General features: G+C 35.6%; 1 protein-coding gene across 5 annotated transcripts in view; it reads right to left on the minus strand.

Annotated features, from left to right (window-relative positions):
• N4BP2 (NEDD4 binding protein 2) overlaps positions 1-18,856 on the minus strand; it is a 117,399-nt gene that overhangs the window by 70,213 nt on the left and 28,330 nt on the right. For 2 of the 5 annotated variants that reach the window (XM_024731676.1, XM_024731675.1), the window contains exons 1-5: positions 17,667-17,732; positions 15,660-15,999; positions 10,529-11,666; positions 6,816-6,940; positions 3,207-3,295 (exon numbers count right to left, since the gene is read on the minus strand). In XM_024731676.1, coding sequence (XP_024587444.1) covers positions 3,207-3,295; positions 6,816-6,940; positions 10,529-11,666; positions 15,660-15,885 — 1,578 coding nt within the window. In that variant the 5' untranslated portion in view covers positions 15,886-15,999; positions 17,667-17,732. Of the gene's footprint in view, positions 1-3,206; positions 3,296-6,815; positions 6,941-10,528; positions 11,667-15,659; positions 16,000-17,666; positions 17,749-18,856 lie in introns of those variants that run through there. The other 3 variants (XM_024731677.1, XM_024731678.1, XM_024731679.1) reach the window with 2 other exon arrangements.

Here is an 18,856-nt window from a genome sequence, read left to right on the forward strand (position 1 = left end):
ATCTAATCTCTACTATCACCTTTACTACTACGATGTTGGTCTGAACCATGTGATTTTTTACTTTAATTACCACTAAAGCCCTCTAACTAGTCTCCCTGCTTCCATTCTTCCCCACTCATAAGTCTATTCTCAATGCTGCACTACAGTGATCCTTTTAATAGTCAGATCATGTCACTACTCTGCTCAAAACCCTGTTATGAACTGAATGATTGTGTCCCCTCAGATCCCATATGTGGAAACCGCCATCCCACCATGTGACTGTGTTTGGAGATAGGACCTTTATAGAAGTAATTCGGGTTAAATGAAGTCAAAAGGTTAGGGCCCTAATCTGTTAAGATTAGTGCCCTCATAAGAAGAGACACCCTGGGGCTCCCCTGGTGGCGCAGTGGTTGAGAGTCCTCCTGCCGATCCAGGGTACATGGGTTTGTGCCCCGGTCCGGGAGGATCCCATATGCCGCGGAGCAGCTGGGCCCATGAGCCATGGCCGCTGAGCCTGCACGTCTGGAGCCTGTGCTCCGCAACGGGAGAGGCCACAACAGTGAGAGGCCCGTGTACCGCAAAAAAAAAAAGAAGAGACACTGGAGAACTTGCTCTCTCCACCATGTGAGAACACAGCAAGAAAATGGCCACCTGCAAGGGAGGAAGAGAACTCTCACCAGAAACTGACCCTGCTGGACCTTGATCTGGGACATCTAGCCTCCAGAACTATGAGAAAATTAATTTCCTCTTGTTGAAGCTACCCAGTCTATGGTATTTTTTTTATGGCAGCCTGAGCAGACTAATGTATCTTCCATGTCACCCAAGGTAAAATCCAAAGTCCTCACAGTGATCTATGTATGAGCCCTTACATAATCTGCCCTACCATCTCCCCAACCACCATTACATCTCTGACCTCACCTCCCACTATTGATCCTCTCAGCTTTATGACAAGATGCCAAAGTGGTCATTGCTATTTTCTGTCATTCTGACAGAAAAGTCCAAAATTCAACCCAGACACCAAGGTAGGTAGTGACACCTGTAATGAGCTTACTCACTTCCATCTCCTCACCTCAGCAACAAATTTCATACAAATGATTCAAGGCCTGGCAATAGCCCAGGTCTCTAATTACCTAAAGGGGTATCATACAGCTGTTAGGATCAAATTAATTTTAAATTCATGCATACACAAAGAGAAAAAGAGAGACTATCAATTTAAAGACTTTTTGAACTCCCATATCAATAGGCAAACCTTAAAAATATGTTACATTACTTAAGAGGATTCTGACTTAGGTCAACCTCTATGATAGCCTACAAGGGACAATATTGCTTTGCCATATATATACATACACACACACACACACACACACACACACACACACACACACACGTTTTGCCAATTGCCACTAAGCATATTTGACTGCTCCCTATTTATCTCTTACTACTTTAGCTACTTTTGTAAATGACAGTCAAGGTGATAATAGACTGTTTACTCTATTCCACTCCTCTACAGCTTTCATTATCTTACTACCAAAAGAAGCAAAAAGTGATCCTCTTCTCTAGAATAATTCCTTCATCTACTTCTTTATGAAGACAAAAGCATTTGCCATCTATGATAAGCAGGAGTCCTTTATACTTCTAAGTAGAGTTGCAAAGAGTCAAGGAATCAATACTGGAAAAATAGCTTCATATTTTTAATCATTATATAATAAAAAAAGGGGAAAGAAAACATTATAGAAGGCTGAAGCCTAAACGAAAATCAGAAACACAAATTCAAGGACTTCTTTGTTTTCTACATAGGAAAGTAAAGTGGTTTTTTTCCTATTTTCATAGGAAAATAAAGAACTTTCTAAGATGAGAGCAGGAAGCTAAGAAAAACCTACAGAGGAGTTAAGTAAGGTTAAGGGGGAAGCAGGTCCCAGTGGTGAATATATTAGTCTAGAAACTAGAAACTCCTAAGGCCAGAAAGCAAACTGTGCGTGATTTTAGTGCTCTCAATGCACTAAAATCAAGTCTTTGTTCTCTCTACTGCCCTGCACAGAAGTAAAATCTCACTTGTTCAAAGGACACAATTTTCTTCAGAAAAGTAAAGAATCATACCTTGTACTTCAAAACAGTACAAGTGCACTAGGCACAGCAATGGGGGTATAAGTTGGATGTGTTAAGAACATAAATCAAAAAAAAAAAAAAAAAGAACATAAATCAGCAAGTACAATATTTACTAACTAAAGAAACAAACTGAGCTTCAATGTGCCAGATGTGCTAATCTTGGGGTAATAAAACAAACAATACCCATACTCACAAAAGCTTCACTCATCAATTTACTCAATGAATATATATATTAATTATATGCCAAGCATAGTGCTATATTCTGGAGATTCAATGATGAAAAAAATGATAGGCTTACCCTCAAGAAAAATTGATAGCTTAGAGCTAAATTCAGCCCATCAGCCAGTATTTGTACAACCTAGGAGTTAAGAATAGTTTTTGTGTGTGTGTGTGTGTGTTTATCTTTAAAAGGTTCTTAAAAGAGAATATGCAACAGAAACTGTGGCCTGCAAAACCTAAAATATTTACTATCTGGTGCTTTCTAGAAAAAAGTTAGTCAACCCATGGCCTACTGATAAAAACCGTGTGCTTAATACTATGACAGAAGTAAGCCAGGGTGCCAGGAAAGCAGAAAGAGTGCCCAATTCAGCTTTTTAGTAAGTGAATGAAAGCTAACTTCCTGAAAAAGCTGACATCAAAGCTGGACAAAAAAGGAATCCAGCAAATTTGGAGAACTGAAAATAGCTGAATGTACAGAATTTTGAATTTCTCAGAATAGCAAAATTTCAAAAGAAATTTGGGGACTAAGAAAGAACCAGCAAATTTTGATTCTGCCAAGTAAAAGCAATAAGAAAATGGTTGTGTGTGTGTGTAGACACACACATACATACACATAAATACACACAAACATAAAATTATAATTTAATACCACTATCTTTTCATAAAAGACATCAAAAAACAAAAACAATCTCAGAATTTAAAAACTGAATCTCAAAATTTGAAAACTGAATAAATTTAGTCTTATGGAAAAACTATTCCTATTTTTCTCATTTTGCTAAAGACCAGAGAAAGCTCAGTTACATACAGTCCAAGGACTGTTTGCTTGAGATTCACTTGTGTAATTAACATCCCCCAATAATTTCAAACCCACTATTAGACTTATGACAATTCATGGTACAAACCAAAGCAACATATGGCTTCATTTCCCATGCCTGTAGATTTGTATTATCTATTATTATAGGAGATACCTTCTTCTCAAATGCTTCTTTTGCTGAAATACAAACAGAAAATGAGAAATCACTTTTAGTAACAATATTAAGGATTATCTTGATATTTTAAAAATCTGATCTTGTTTTCATAATTTGAAAATCATAGATATGTGCTAATTTTATTCACAACTCTATTTCTAAATACTACTTTTGAATATATAAAAAGTTAAAACATAGGGAAATGTTGAATAATAAAATTATAATCAGAGAAATTAAATAAAAACTGTCTGATTTTAGTTTGACGTGCATGTTACATGTATAAATAGCATAAATGGGGAAAAAAGCTATCATTAAAAACAATATCATACCATGCTAAAAGCAACATGGTATCCTGGATAAGATTCTGGATACCATGAATCCAGAATCTGGATTCTGGAACAGAAAAGGACTTTTGTAGAAAAACTAAAATCCAAGTAAAATCTGGAGTTTAGTTAATAGTAATGTACCAATGTTAATTTTAATTTCTTAGTCTTGACAAATGTACCATAGTTATATAAAATGTTAACATTAGGGCCAAATGGGTGAGGGGTATAGAGAAACTCAATACTGCCTTTGCAAACCTTTCCATAAATCTAAAATTATTCCAAAATAAAGTTTAAAAACAAAAAATATAGGCAAACACGCATACACATGACAAAAAACAAGATGTCTTGATTTGAAATAAACAATTATTATATGTCTTGTGCAAGAGATTTTCTTATAAAACTGCCTTTTTTCCCAAGGAATTAGACCATTCAGGGAATTAATGATGAGCCACAATAAATAAGCCTTACAAGGAAAATATCTGGAAGTTTTAAAAGTTCTGTATACTCTCTCATAACTCAATAATAAAAAGACAAATAATTCAATTTAAAAATGGCAAAAGATTTGAATAGAAAGCTCTCCAAAGGAGATAAACAAGTAGCCAACAAGCACACAAAAAGATGCTCAACATCATCAGCCATCAGGAAAATGCAAATCAAAACCACAACATGATACCACTTCACACCCACCAGGATAGCTATAATCAAAAAGATAGATAATAACATGTGTTGGTAAAGATATAGAGAAGTTGGAACCCTCATAAACTGCTACTGGAATTAAAACATAGGGAAATGTTGAATAATAAATAATAAAATTATAATCAGAGAAATTAAATAAAAACTGTCTGATTTTAGTTTGACGTGCATGTTACATGTATAAATAGCATAAATGGGGAAAAAAGCTATCATTAAAAACAATATCATACCATGCTAAAAGCAACATGGTATCCTGGATAAGATTCTGGATACCATGAATCCAGAATCTGGATTCTGGAACAGAAAAGGACTTTTGTAGAAAAACTAAAATCCAAGTAAAATCTGGAGTTTAGTTAATAGTAATGTACCAATGTTAATTTTAATTTCTTAGTCTTGACAAATGTACCATAGTTATATAAAATGTTAACATTAGGGCCAAATGGGTGAGGGGTATAGAGAAACTCAATACTGCCTTTGCAAACCTTTCCATAAATCTAAAATTATTCCAAAATAAAGTTTAAAAACAAAAAATATAGGCAAACACGCATACACATGACAAAAAACAAGATGTCTTGATTTGAAATAAACAATTATTATATGTCTTGTGCAAGAGATTTTCTTATAAAACTGCCTTTTTTCCCAAGGAATTAGACCATTCAGGGAATTAATGATGAGCCACAATAAATAAGCCTTACAAGGAAAATATCTGGAAGTTTTAAAAGTTCTGTATACTCTCTCATAACTCAATAATAAAAAGACAAATAATTCAATTTAAAAATGGCAAAAGATTTGAATAGAAAGCTCTCCAAAGGAGATAAACAAGTAGCCAACAAGCACACAAAAAGATGCTCAACATCATCAGCCATCAGGAAAATGCAAATCAAAACCACAACATGATACCACTTCACACCCACCAGGATAGCTATAATCAAAAAGATAGATAATAACATGTGTTGGTAAAGATATAGAGAAGTTGGAACCCTCATAAACTGCTACTGGGAATGTAAAATAGTGCAGCTGCTTTGGAAAATAGCTTGGCAGTTACTAAAAAGGTTAGACATAGACAGGCATGTTCATAGCAACATTATTCATAATAGCCAAAAAGTGGAAACAACCCAAATGTCCATCAACTAATGAATGGATAAACAAAATGTGGCAGATCCATATAATGGAATATTATTCAGCCATAAAAAAGAATAAAGTACTGGTACTTTCTACAACATGGATGAACCTTGAAAAACGTTATGCTAAATGAAAGAAAGCCATTCACAAAGACCACATATTATATGATTCTACTTGTATGAAATGTTCAGAAGAGACAAACCTATAGAAAGAGAAAGTAAAGTAGTAGTTGCCTGGGGCTGGGAGAGAGTTGGGGAGAAATGAGGAGTGACTGCTAATGGGTATGAGGTCTTTCTGGAGTGATAAAAACGTTCTAAAATTGATTGTGGTGATGGTTGTACAACACTGAATATGCTAAAAACGATTTGATTCTTATCTCATTCAATAAAGCTTTTTAAAAAAAGAGTTCTGCCAATTAATTTCATATCATCATTGTTGCGGTTGTTGTTATAGAAAGGGCACACTGAACTACGGCTAAGCACTTTTCATTCTCATTTAACCTTTACAAGAATCCTGGGGGTTTAGTATTATTAAGCCCTTTTACAGAGGAAGACACTGGGTCCTGGAGAATATAAATAACTTGCACAAGATCACACAGCTAGTAACTGGCAAATCCAAGACTGCTCTTCATCACATCACACTGTTTATTTTTGTGTTGGTATTCCTGAGTTTTCACTTCAGTATTTAGTTCAAGAATGAATATAGAAAAATTTAACAATGTCTAAAGATGACAAACTCAAGAATAGCCTTCACAGTGCATTTATCGTAAAAGAAACACTAAGTGAAATATTGTCTATATGTCTTAATAAGAACTTCACACATAAAACTCTATCCATAACTAAATATTTCATAATAAAACCATCTTCAGTGAATAGACAGTTGCACTAATAAAGAAATTAAGGTTTTACCTATGAATCTCCCTGCAGATTCAGTTTGAGGAGAGTCATTTTTACATTCACACTATCCTCTATAAAAATTAAGCCAATCTAGGCAAGACGAGTGATTAACAATGCAAATTCTATTTTAGGAAACAGGAACCAGAGCCAGAAAACTGTAACCATCTTGAGCTATTCAGAGACCAGCACAGAAAATCTGACTTACTATACTTCTGCAAGATAACCCACTGACTAAATAAAACTTAAACATGTTATGCAACGTTCTAAGCTATTCTATAAAACTTAGCTCATTTAATTCTCATAACAACTCTATGAGACTACCTCTTTCACTTACTATGTAACATTAGAATTGTTATAATTTTACCTATATTATATATAGTTATAATTTAGAATTAAAGATAATTATAACTTTTAAAAGTTATACATCTCTCAAAATACAAACACTAAGTGGATTTTTTTCTTTATATTCCTCTTAATATTACGCATCATCTGATGTCTATTCTTACCACGATTCTGGTTCCATTCATGTGCTTCTCCTAAGTATTTTACATCAAACTGGTATTGTCCATTTATGTAAAAATAATCATCAGTACTAAGAATGACTCCACTTGGATTATCCTCTTGCAAAGTCCTGTGAATGATAAATGTAATTATTTTAATTCATTTTTCTTCTATTTAAATTCTCTCTCCTAATTTTTGCAAGGTCATAATCCGAATTAAAAATTCAAGTATTGGACTTCCCTGGTGGCTTAGCGGTTAAGAATCCACCTGCCAATGCAGGGCACACGGGTCTGATCCCTGGTCCAGGAATATCCCACATGCCGCAGAGCAACTAAGCCCATGTGTTGCAACTACTGAGCCTGTGCTCTAGAGCCTGCGCACCATGACTACTGAATCCTGCGCGCCTAGAGCCCGTGCTCCGCAACAAAGAGAAGCCACCGCAATGAGAAGCCCATGCACCGCAACAAAGAGTAGCCCTCACTCGCCGCAACCAGAGGAAGCCCACGCAAGGTAAAGAAGACGCAACACAGCCAAAAATAAACAAATTAATTTTTTTAAAAACCGACTTAAAAATTAAAATATTATTATTTAAAAGAATGAAAATATTTTATTATTCAAACAAATCACACTAGAGGGACTTCCCTGGTGGTCCAGTGATTGAGAATATGCCTTCCAGTGCAGAGAATGCAGGTTTGATCCCAGGTCAGAGAACTTAGGATCCCACGTGCCGAGGGGCAACTAAGCCTGCGCGCTGCAACTACTGAGCCTGCGTGCTCTGGAGCCCATGCGCCACAACTAGGGAGAAGCCCGTGCATCGCAACAAAGAGCCCGCGTGCCACAACGAAAGATCCCGTGTGCCACAACTAAGACATGACGCAGCCAAAAATAAAATAAATAAATAAATAAATAAAATGTTTTTTTAAAAAAATCACACTAGAAATCCTCTAAGCAGAAGTTTGACTCCCAGGTATACTGACCTGAGGCTAGGCTACTTTGCTTTATATACTATAAAGGTTTGAAAATTAACACATTTTAATTATCAAGAAAACCAGACAACTGCAAATGCTTCAGAACTCTTATCAGTCACAGGCAATCCCCTCATCTGGTCACTTGATACACACTGATCTACCTTACCCACTCTAAGTGGAAGGTCACTTCCCATTAGGTGAGTACCTTGATATTCAACCGATCTTCAAAAGTAGATGAAGCTCTTTGTATATTGCCATAAACTTAGTGAGTATGCCGAAAACATCCAAAAATATAATGTTAATAGACTATTAATTTAATCTGTTAAATTATACAAAGTTAAGATAGTTTTGCAGGGCTTTTCTGACATCTCTTTCTTTTGGCCATGCTGCGCAGGTTGCAGGGGATCTTAGTTCCCCAACCAGGGATCAAAGCTGTGTCTCCTGCAGTGGAAGCACAAAGTCTCAACTACTGGACCACCAGGGAAGTCTCCCATCTCTCTTTCTTGACTCTGGAATTTATCTTCTATGTAATTGAGATACGTGCAAAAACTAAGCAAACAGAATCCACAGAGACATAACAATGCTACCCTCTTAACCATTTGTAAAATATCACCATTTATCCTCTCCCAAAACATGTATAAATATTCCTGAAGTTAAAATATACTTTTAAATTAATTTTTATTGTAGTATAGTTGATTTAAAATGTTGTGTTAGTTTCAGGTGTACAGCAAAGTGAATCAGTTATACATATATCCACTCTTTTTATAGATTCTTTTCCCATATTAAAATATACCTTTTGAATTTAATTTTTATTAGCATCTACTAAGTGCCAGGCACTGTTTTAAGCACTGAGCATACATCAGTGAATAAAAACAACAAACATTCTTGCACTCATGGAGCTCACATTCTGGTGAATGCTCACTTGATCCCACTTCTTAAGACTCCTACATTTACCCTCTTCTCCTTTATCTCTAAGTCTTCCCCTCTGACACTTTAATTCCTCTTTTCCCTTTAAACGTGTATACATCTCAGCTATCTTTTAAAATTTTAACCACACTTTAAGGACCCCTTTTTCAACTATTACCTAACTTCTCTCCTTCCCTTAACTGCTTTAGTATAAATGCTTTTTTAAGGTCTTAAGGTCTTCCACTTTCCCAGCGCAACAAAATTGTTTTTCAAGATATCCATTCATGACCTTCTTTCCAATAAATCCAAAAGCTGTTTTTCATCTTTCATTTTCCTTGGGCTTGCATGCTAGCTTAATACTGTGGACTGTTCTCTCTGAGAAAACTCAGCTTCTATGTCTCTGTACTTCCCAGTTATTTCTCTCTATTCATTCAAAAATTATTAGTAAGCTCTGACTTTGTGACACGCACTTCTTTCTCTTCCCAATTGCTAACTGTAGCTGCCTCTGGCTCTAAGGCCTCTGAAACCTAGTTCTTCAAACAAATGTCACAGCACTATTACTTTTTAAGGTACAACGTTTTGTTCCAATCTTTCACAAAATGCAATATCATAACTGACTGTAATGTCTATAATATTAAATTAAAATGTTTTTTATTCTTGTGGTCATTAAATCAATGAGAAAGCCTATGTCTACAGAAGAATATACTTATTAGTGTATGAGTAGAATATGTGGAAATTTATTGGGAAATAAATCCACACTAAGAAAGGACATTAAAAAAAACAACTGAAGGGCTTCCCTGGTGGCGCAGTGGTTGAGAGTCCGCCTGCCGATGCAGGGGACGGGGGTTCGTGCCCCGGTCCGGGAGGATCCCGCATGCCGCGGAGCGGCTGGGCCCGTGAGCCATGGCCACTGGGCCTGCGCGTCCGGAGCCTGTGCTCCGCAGCGGGAGAGGCCACAACAGTGAGAGGCCCGCATACCGCAAAAAAAAAAAAAAAAAAAAAAACTGAAAATGAGCTCATCAAGGTATACATGCATAGTCACTAATGCTAGATACACCCAGGATCAAATAGAAAAGACCCAGCTAAGAATAGAAGAGAGCAAAGAGTTAAAATTTGGAAAAGGGAAAAACTGGCAAATAAAATATATTAGATGTAAATATTCTGGAATTTAAAGAAGGAGGGTAGGAGAAAACTTTGAAAACAACACTCTTTAACAAGTGCTACTGAAAACACAACAAAGCTGCCTCTAACCCTGACTCTAGTCTCTCACACCAAGGCATCCACAACACTCCTTGATTACAAAAGGGACATAGATGGGTATTTGAGATAAAACAACTGAGAGCACATCTTGCAAGAAATAAATCACTGAGAATTTGAAGTTCTCTATCAGTGGTTCATCCCATGTTCTTTCTTCAAACATACATTTCTAAAACCTTATTTAACAACATGCTACACTTCCAAATCTCCAACTACCAGTAGAATTCTTGTGTATAAGACTTCCTTGAATTCAAAATCAATTATGGCCCTTTATCTCTATAATCAAAGCTGAATTCATCTTTCTCCCACTCAAATTAGTTCTCTTCCACATGAACTTATTTCTGTTGATTTCACAAGTTCACAATCTTGGAATCATCTTTAATATTTTCCTCTATTCTGTCTCTCAAAATATTCTAAGATGAAAGAATTCAATAAAAACTTCTAGAGAAAACAGTGCTATTAGCTACAAAGTTAAAAAAAATTAGTAAACATCTCTATGAACTAAAAGTATTCCACATATTTATGCTGTTATAAATATTCAAGTTCATGCATTACACTCTTTCTTTAAACTCAATTAAACCTCATACCTTGCCAAAAAAGATTTTCCTGATCCCGGAAGCCCTCTGAGAAGAACAAGAACTAGTCCAACATAAGATGATGTCTTCTTTCTTACAACCTGAGAAGCTGGAGTTTCTTGTACCTGATAAGCACTTGTTCCCTCTTTATTTCTCCATACCTTTGTTGGGGAAGTATGGGAAATAATCGGCGGTGGAAATGTATAGTTGACAGGTCTCCAGTGTGCAGCTGTGGTTACAACAGGAGCTACAAAGCCATGGTTTCCTTGAAAGAGGTCAAAAGCAGGAATCATTGGATTCCACATTGGTGGAGGGGGAGGAGGAGGCAGCAGTAGAGGGAGAGGGGTAAGTACTGGGCAGTAGTTCACATCCTTCCCCTTTGGTGGCAGTTCAGTCTGTTTGTGTGACTGGAAATTGAATTCTTCAGAAGGTACAAAAACATCAGGGACAGAAGATTTCTGATCTCCACCTGTACCTAGTAAACCAAGCCCCAGATTTTGCACAGTAAGGTTTAAAGGCGCCTGAAGTTCGTTGGCATCCAAATCTACAGGGGCTTGAGAGAACTGAGTCTCAACACACACAGATTCTAAAAGCTCCTTCTGAATTTGGTTACTACAATCCATCGTAGTGTCATTTGCTACATTTAAAGGACTACTGAGAAGAGAATCTTCCAATGCCAATGTGTTATCCTTTGTAAAAGTTTTGGACTCATTTGAAAGTGAATGTGAAGTTAAGGAATTTGAACTTAATGTAGAGGCAGAACTCTCTACATTTTCACTGTTCAAATCCATATTTTGGGTAGAAAGAATGGGAGTCGTACTACTTGAATCTGAATTTATAAATGCACTCGGGTTACTAAAATTATTAACATCTCGCAAAGGCAAAAATGAGTATGCATGGTCATCAGGAGAAGAGTTCAATTTCTCAAAAGCATTCTGTATTAAGGAATCTAAGTCTTCAGTTAGCTGCATGTCCAAAAATGAATCCATTTTTGAATCTTCATTCTCTTCTTCAGGAGGACACTTTTCCATTATTTCACATCCCACTGCATCTACTTGGTTCTCAGAAGCAATGAAGCTTTTTGAAGGCGATTCTTCTATTTTAGCGTCAGTGGCTGATAATTCTAATAGACAATCCATGGCATTTTCAACTGTACAACAACAAGAACGACAACAAAATATATCCGTATGTATTGAAAACAGTAAAATATAATTTAATTAAAATCCACATAAAATTATACTAGAATTCACATTGAATGAAATACAGAGAAATTTATAAATATTCAAGTAATTCCTTAAATTAATATTTTACTAATATATCAGCCTGTATTAGTGAAAGGTTTAAATTATGAAGACACGCAATGTTACTTTCAAACAAACAGTAGTAAACTAGGCTAATGAACTGCCATCAGGTAGATATTCTCTGATGAATTTATTGATTAAAAGTAAAAATATCTGTAATTATATACATTAGGGTTGTTTATACAGATCCTAAAATCAGTTGATTTACTCAAAAATACTAACCCACTGCATGTCCTTTTAAGTATGAAGTATTTTAAGTACTCTCCTAGTAAATGTAATTTGTATATATGGTCCATGTTATGAATTTCACTTAATACAAAAAATATGTATGAGCATGTACTACGTATCAGACATACTTTGTACAAAGATGAATAAGACAACTTTTAACTACACTCAAAGGATTTTTGCAGTCTAATGGAGGCAATTACAGATAATTACGTTAGAAGACAATCACACTATAATATAGGTTAAATAATGCACACTCTTTATAATATACAAATGCCTTAACAGCCTTATAGGAGAGTAAGGAAAGATTTCACATAAGGTAATATGTGAACTGGGAGTCGAAGATCAAAAAGAAACTTGTCAGACACAGAAGGGAAAGGCAAAGCCAGTCTTGAAAACACAAAGCATGTTTAAGGTATTAAGAGAAGTTTGTTGGAATGCGAGTACAAGTAGTATGGTGGGTAAGAGGAGATAAAACTGGAAAGGGAAATTGGGAAGGGTCCTGTATTTCATGGTAAGAAATATCAATTTTATTTTCTAAGGGAACTTGAAGGGAAACTACCTGTCATAGCATTTGGGCTAGATGCTTTGTCATCTCACTGAATCTTCAAATTATACTATGAGTTACAGTATTCCTAGCACATAGATGAAGGAAATGAAGTTCAGAAAGTACATTAACTTAGCCCAAGTCACACAGATATTAAGTGACAGAGCCAGGACTGGTATGTCTGACTCCACTGCTGAGCTCTTTCCCTTATAACATAAATACAGAGCCATTAGAATTGTTAAGCATCAGAAATTTGAGGCTTTTTTATATTATTTTTGTGTTTTATCTTGTTTTGTTTTATGGAAGATAAATGTGGAAACAGCACAGCACAGTAGGTAAAAGCTCTGGTCCGGAGTCAGAACGACATTTAAATCCCTACTTGCTGGCAATAACACTTTGAACGAGCTACTTAACTTTCCTAAGCCTTGATTTCCTCATCTGCAATGTGTGGATAACAAAAGTACCTACCTCATAGTGCTGTTGTGAGGATTAAATGAGATAATCCATGAAAAAGGGCTGTGCACAAGGACTGGCACCTAGTAAGCACCCAAATTATGTTCCCTTAAGAAGAAAAACAAAGAGGGATTGGAGGGGGCAAGTCTGACAGAGAGACCAGTTAGAAGACTATAGCAATGCTACAAAAGCTAGAAGCCCTAAACATAGAAAAAAGAAAAAAGAAAAGGAAAAAAAAGCAAATATAAGAGGTATTTCTAAGAAAAAAATCTATGTGATAGAAAAATCACAAAAGAAAAAAAATCAACCAAAAAAATTAATGTGTATATAATGAAAAAAACAGTATTAAGTAAAAATAAGTAAAAGATCAAACTATATCTATATAACACAAAAGAAAAGTTCTTTCACAGAATGTTGAAAAAAATTAAAACAATGGTACAAAACAATGAAAAGCACATGAACAATTCACACAATACAAGAATTAATAAACAATCATACACAAATATATTCAACATTTCTCTTTATCTTAAATAAAATAGCATTAAGAAAAGGTAAAATCTTATTCCTAAAATCTTAAAATAATACCACTCAATGCTCAAAAGGCTGTGACGAAACTCCTATACTTATACAGTGCTGGTGTCATTACAAATAGGCACACCCCCGTTTTTTTTTAATAAATTTATTTTTTTAAGTTAATTTTTATTGGAGTATAGTTAATTTACAATGTTGTGTTAGTTCCTGCTGTACAGCAAAGCGAATCAGTTATACATACACATATATCTACTCTTTTTTAGATTCTTTTCCTATGTAGGTCATTACAGAGTACTGAGAAGAGTTCCCTGTACTATACAGTAGATCCTTATTAGTTATCTATTTTATATGTAGTAGTGTGAATATGTCGATCCCAATCTCCCAATTTATCCCACCCCACCCTTTCCCATGCTGATACCATATGGCACACCTCTTTAGTAGGCAATTTAGCAGTATGTTTCCAAGAGCCAAAAACTGTCCTAACCCTGTGATAGAAGAAAATAAAACTTTGGGACTGAGAAAAAAGCCAAAAGACAGAAAAGTTTATTTGTACCAAGATGTTCTTTGCAATATTAATTATCCATGTAAAACTTAGTTATAATTAAATAAATTAGAGCATAACAACCCAATGGAATATTAGAAAGCTATTAAAAATAAATACAAAGACTGCAGCCAACACTGAAAAAAATGCTTATGTTAAGTTTAAAAAGTAGAATATACAATTTCATCAATGTTATTATTCGAACTACTCAAAACATCAGTATTTATTATGAACAAGGTGTAGAGAAGATCCTGGAAAAGAGAAATGTTTTTTGTTAGGATGTAAGGGTAATATATTTTCCTTGTAATTCTTCATTGCTATGTCAGTGTATGTGCAACAAATAAAGTTTAAACACATCAAAAATAGGAAATAAATGTTGAAGCCACAAGTAAAATTGTAAACACTATCATTTCTGAGCATCATGTGGACTGCTAAAAACTGGTTTTCTGTATACATATCATAACAGGATAGATAAGATATGCTCACATCACAGACCATGGAATGTAAAAAAAATGGAAGTTTATCACATTACCAAAACTCCCTAAACCTAGAATAATTTTATCTTATACTAATCATGGCCAATAGCAATACTAAACATCAATATTTAATTTACTCATCAGTCAAATTTGATATGTATGGCTGCAAACATACATCTAAACAATTTATTACAAGTCATTAATAACTTACTATACTGAAGACTTTATCAAAACAAACCAAAAAAACGAAAACTCAACCTTCACTGAAAAAGTCCTATGAGGTACATACTATTATTATTCTCCTTAGCAGATAAGAAAACTGAAACCAGAGAGCTTAAGTGACAGAGCTGGAAATCCAACCTAGTTTTCTTGACTCCAAAGCCAAATTTTTGAAACCACACTACTCTATTAGCCTCAATTCTTAATCAGCTCTCATTTCCACAATTATAATTACCTTTTCACTCAAAAAATATTTACTGAGATCCTACTGAGTCATTTGGTATTTGGGGGCTTGGAGACACAACAGTAAAACAAAAGATTTTTAAATCCCTGTCTTTAAGGAGCTTACATTCTAGGTCAATGGTTCTTAACTGGGGGATGATATTGCCCCCAGGGGACATAAGATGATATATAGAGGCATTTTTAGTTGTCACAACTGGGGTAGCAGGGAGGAATGTGCTACTGGCAGCTAGTGGGTACAGGCCAGAGATGCTGCTGAACATCCTATGATGCACAGGAAAGCCACGCACAACAAAGAATTATCTGGTCCAAAACGTCAATAGTGCCAACCTCTTCTAGAGGGAAGATAAAAAGAAATAAAACATAGAATATGATATCTACACATACATCTTACACTTACAACTGTACATTTCTTGAAAGAAGAAGCTAAGCTTTATTCTTCTTCATATCCCTTGTAATACCCAACTTATACCTTGCCCGCAGCAGATATTCAAAAAATGATGAACAAAATAGAAATAAGGTAGTCATTTTCTATATTACTACTGGTCATAGCATAGTACATGAAATCTTCTTATAAGATGCAAAGGGTTCAAACTAAACTTTTTCTCACCTTTGAAATCACATTCAGAAAGCATCAAATACACTACATCAGGATCCAGATCAGAAAACATCTCTGAGATACTGATGAAGAGTTCTTCCTGATCAACTTTTGTCTCACGCATGGAAGGAAGAGTAGTGGTTGGCTCCTCATGACTAGCAACACTGGATACAACTTCCTTAGAGTTTGTAGTCTTCCGAAAAGGATTTCCCCCAAGATTTTTCCTTCTCCTTGGCATTCTGACTTCCAAAACTAAAATGTTTCCCTTCTCTTATTTAAGACGTTTGATATTTAAGTCATACCTCAAAGAAAATAGGGTTAAATATCTTGCACAATCCAGCAGTAATAGGACCTAAAATAGAAAGCGAGTTGAAACACTCAGACTATAGTTATATTTCCATGTCTAAAATCGGAACGACATCTTTATTTAAGAAAGTACCATCAACTCTGGTGGCAGCAAAGCCAAAAAGCAGTCAAACAACTTCTCTCTCCAAAATATTCAAGTTTTTCAGGATTGAACATGTTAAAAATTAAGATATTAACAAATGCAATATATTTTCAGAACAATGAGTACACTGTTTTAGTACAATTATTTCATTTTTAAAACAAAAACAGTATTCATAATGAGAATGCCTACTGAACACCTATTTGGATGTCCAATAGGCATCATAAGCTTAACATGTCCAAAACTGAGCTCCTGATCACCTACTTCATACCTGTTCTTCCTAGTCTTTCCTATCTCAATTAATGCAACTCCATCCTTCCAACGGCTCAGGTCAAAAACCTTGGAATAATCCTTGACTCCTGTCCAGCCCCCATCCAATCAGTAAGCCAATTTTGTCAATGCAACCCTCAAAATGTATCCAGAATACGATCATTCCTCACCATTTCCACTGCTACCACAGCGGATTAGTATAAAAGTCTCCTAACTAATCTCCTTGCTTCCACCCTTGCCCCTTCAGTCATAACAACTAGAGTGACTCAGTTAAACCACAGGTTCAGATCATGCCTCTCTTCTGCTAAACTATCCACTAGCTTCCCATCTCATTCAGGATAAAAGCCAGAGCCCTTAAAAGGGCCTATAACACAGACACTTTTTACTTCTGTTCTGTCATCCCTAATCCTCTTTCCCTTGCTCATGTCACTCCAGCCATACTTCGCCTCCTTCTTCTTCAAACATCAGCCATGCTCCCATCTCAGAACCTTTACATTTGGTCCCTTCTACCTAAACTATTATTATCCCAGGTATCTAAAAGATGTATTTCCTCCTATCATTAGTCCTATCATTACTCAGTTGTTACCTTCTCAGCAAGTCAGTCGCCCAATACCACTTATCCCTTTTTCCTTACTTGAATTTTCTCCCTAAGATTTACCTTCTAACATAGTGTATGCTTTATCCATTTGTTTTATTTATGTATTGTATTTACTACCCATATTCTAGTAAAATGTAAGCTCCACAAGGGCAGGGACTGATAGATCTGGAGAACTTTGACAATCTACTTGCTTTCTCCACTTGGATCTATTTAATAAACAATTCAAATGTAACACACCTAAAACCAAATGTCTGATATTTTCTCAAAAACCTGCTCTAACCATTTGGTCTGGCTAATGTCATCTTTCACCTGTATTCCTGTCTCCTAAATGGCCTCCCTGTTTCCACCCTTCGTCCCCTACAGTCTACTTTCAACACACCAGCCAGAATGATCTTCATACAACATATAAGTCAGAATGAATCAGGGTCTGCTTTAAATTCTCAAGTGGCTCTCCATGTCACTCAGAGTACAAGCTAAAGTTCTTACTATGGCCCGTCTCCCTCTTGGCCTTTAATATACTTTTCCCCAAGATATTTGTATTGCTAACTCTCTCACTCCTTCAAATCTTTGCCCACGTGTCACATTCAATGATTTCTTCCTTGATTACCCAGTTTAAAGTCATATCACCCACTTTCTCTGCCCCAATTTCCCTTTCCTGCTAACCACCCATTGCCCTTAACACCTTCTAACATACTATAAAATTTACCTTTTAATCAAATTTATTGTGTCATAGCTCTCTCCATCTTCCAGGACTGCAATGTCAATATGGCAGCCACCAGCCACATGAGCCTATTTAAATTTAAATTAATTAAAATTATATTTTTACATATTAATATCAGATAAAGTAGAATTCAGAGCAAAAAAAAAATCAGCAGAGATAGAGGACATTATATAATCATAAAGGATCAGTCTACCAAGAACACGTAGCAACTCTAAATGTGTATGCACCAAACAACAGAGCCACTAAGTAAGTGAAGCAAAAACTGACAAAATTGAAAGGAGAAAGAGACAAGCTCACAATTATAGTTAGGGACTACAATACCCCTCTCTCAATAAGAGTAAATAGACAGAAGATCAGCAAGGATACTGAAGCACTCAATAACACCATCCTTTAAGGATCTAATCAACATTTATAGAACACTACATTCAACAACAGCAGAATACATATCCTTTTCAAGTGCCCAAAGAACATATACCAAAATAGACCATACCCTAGGCTATAAAACAAACCTCAACAAACTTAAAAGAACTGAAATCATATAAAGTATGTTCTCTGACCACAATGTAATCAAACTAGAAATCAATAACAAAAAGATAACAGGAAAATCTCCAAACACTTGAAGCATAAGCAATATACTAAATAATTCATGGGTCAAAGAGGAAGTCTCAAGGAAAAATTTAAAATACACGGAAATGAATAAAAATGAAAATATATGACGTCAAAATTTGTAGGACACAGCTAAAGCAGCAATGGCAGAAATTTATAGCAAATTTATAACTAAATGCATACATTAGAAAAGAGGAAAAGTCTCAAAACAATAATCTAAGCCCTCATCACAAGAACATAGAAAAAGAAGAAAAAAATAAACCCAAAGCCAGTAGGAAAAAGAGAATAATAAAGATCAGAGAAGAAATGAATAAAACTAAAAACAGAAAAACAATCACTACAGACCCTGCAGACATCAAAAGACTAATAAGGGGTTTCCCTGGTGGCGCAGTGGTTGAGAGTCCGCCTGCCAATGCAGGGGACACAGGTTCGTGGCCCAGTCCAGGAAGACCCCACATGCCGTGGAGCAGCTAGTCCCGTGAGCCATGGCCGCTGAGTCTGCACGTCCGGAGCCTGTGCTCCGCAACAGGAGAGGCCACAACAGTGAGAGGCCCGCGTACCACAAAAAA

This window comes from Neophocaena asiaeorientalis, unplaced genomic scaffold (assembly GCF_003031525.2).
Source record: "Neophocaena asiaeorientalis asiaeorientalis breed wild unplaced genomic scaffold, Neophocaena_asiaeorientalis_V1.1 scaffold39, whole genome shotgun sequence".
Lineage (NCBI taxonomy): Eukaryota > Metazoa > Chordata > Mammalia > Artiodactyla > Phocoenidae > Neophocaena > Neophocaena asiaeorientalis.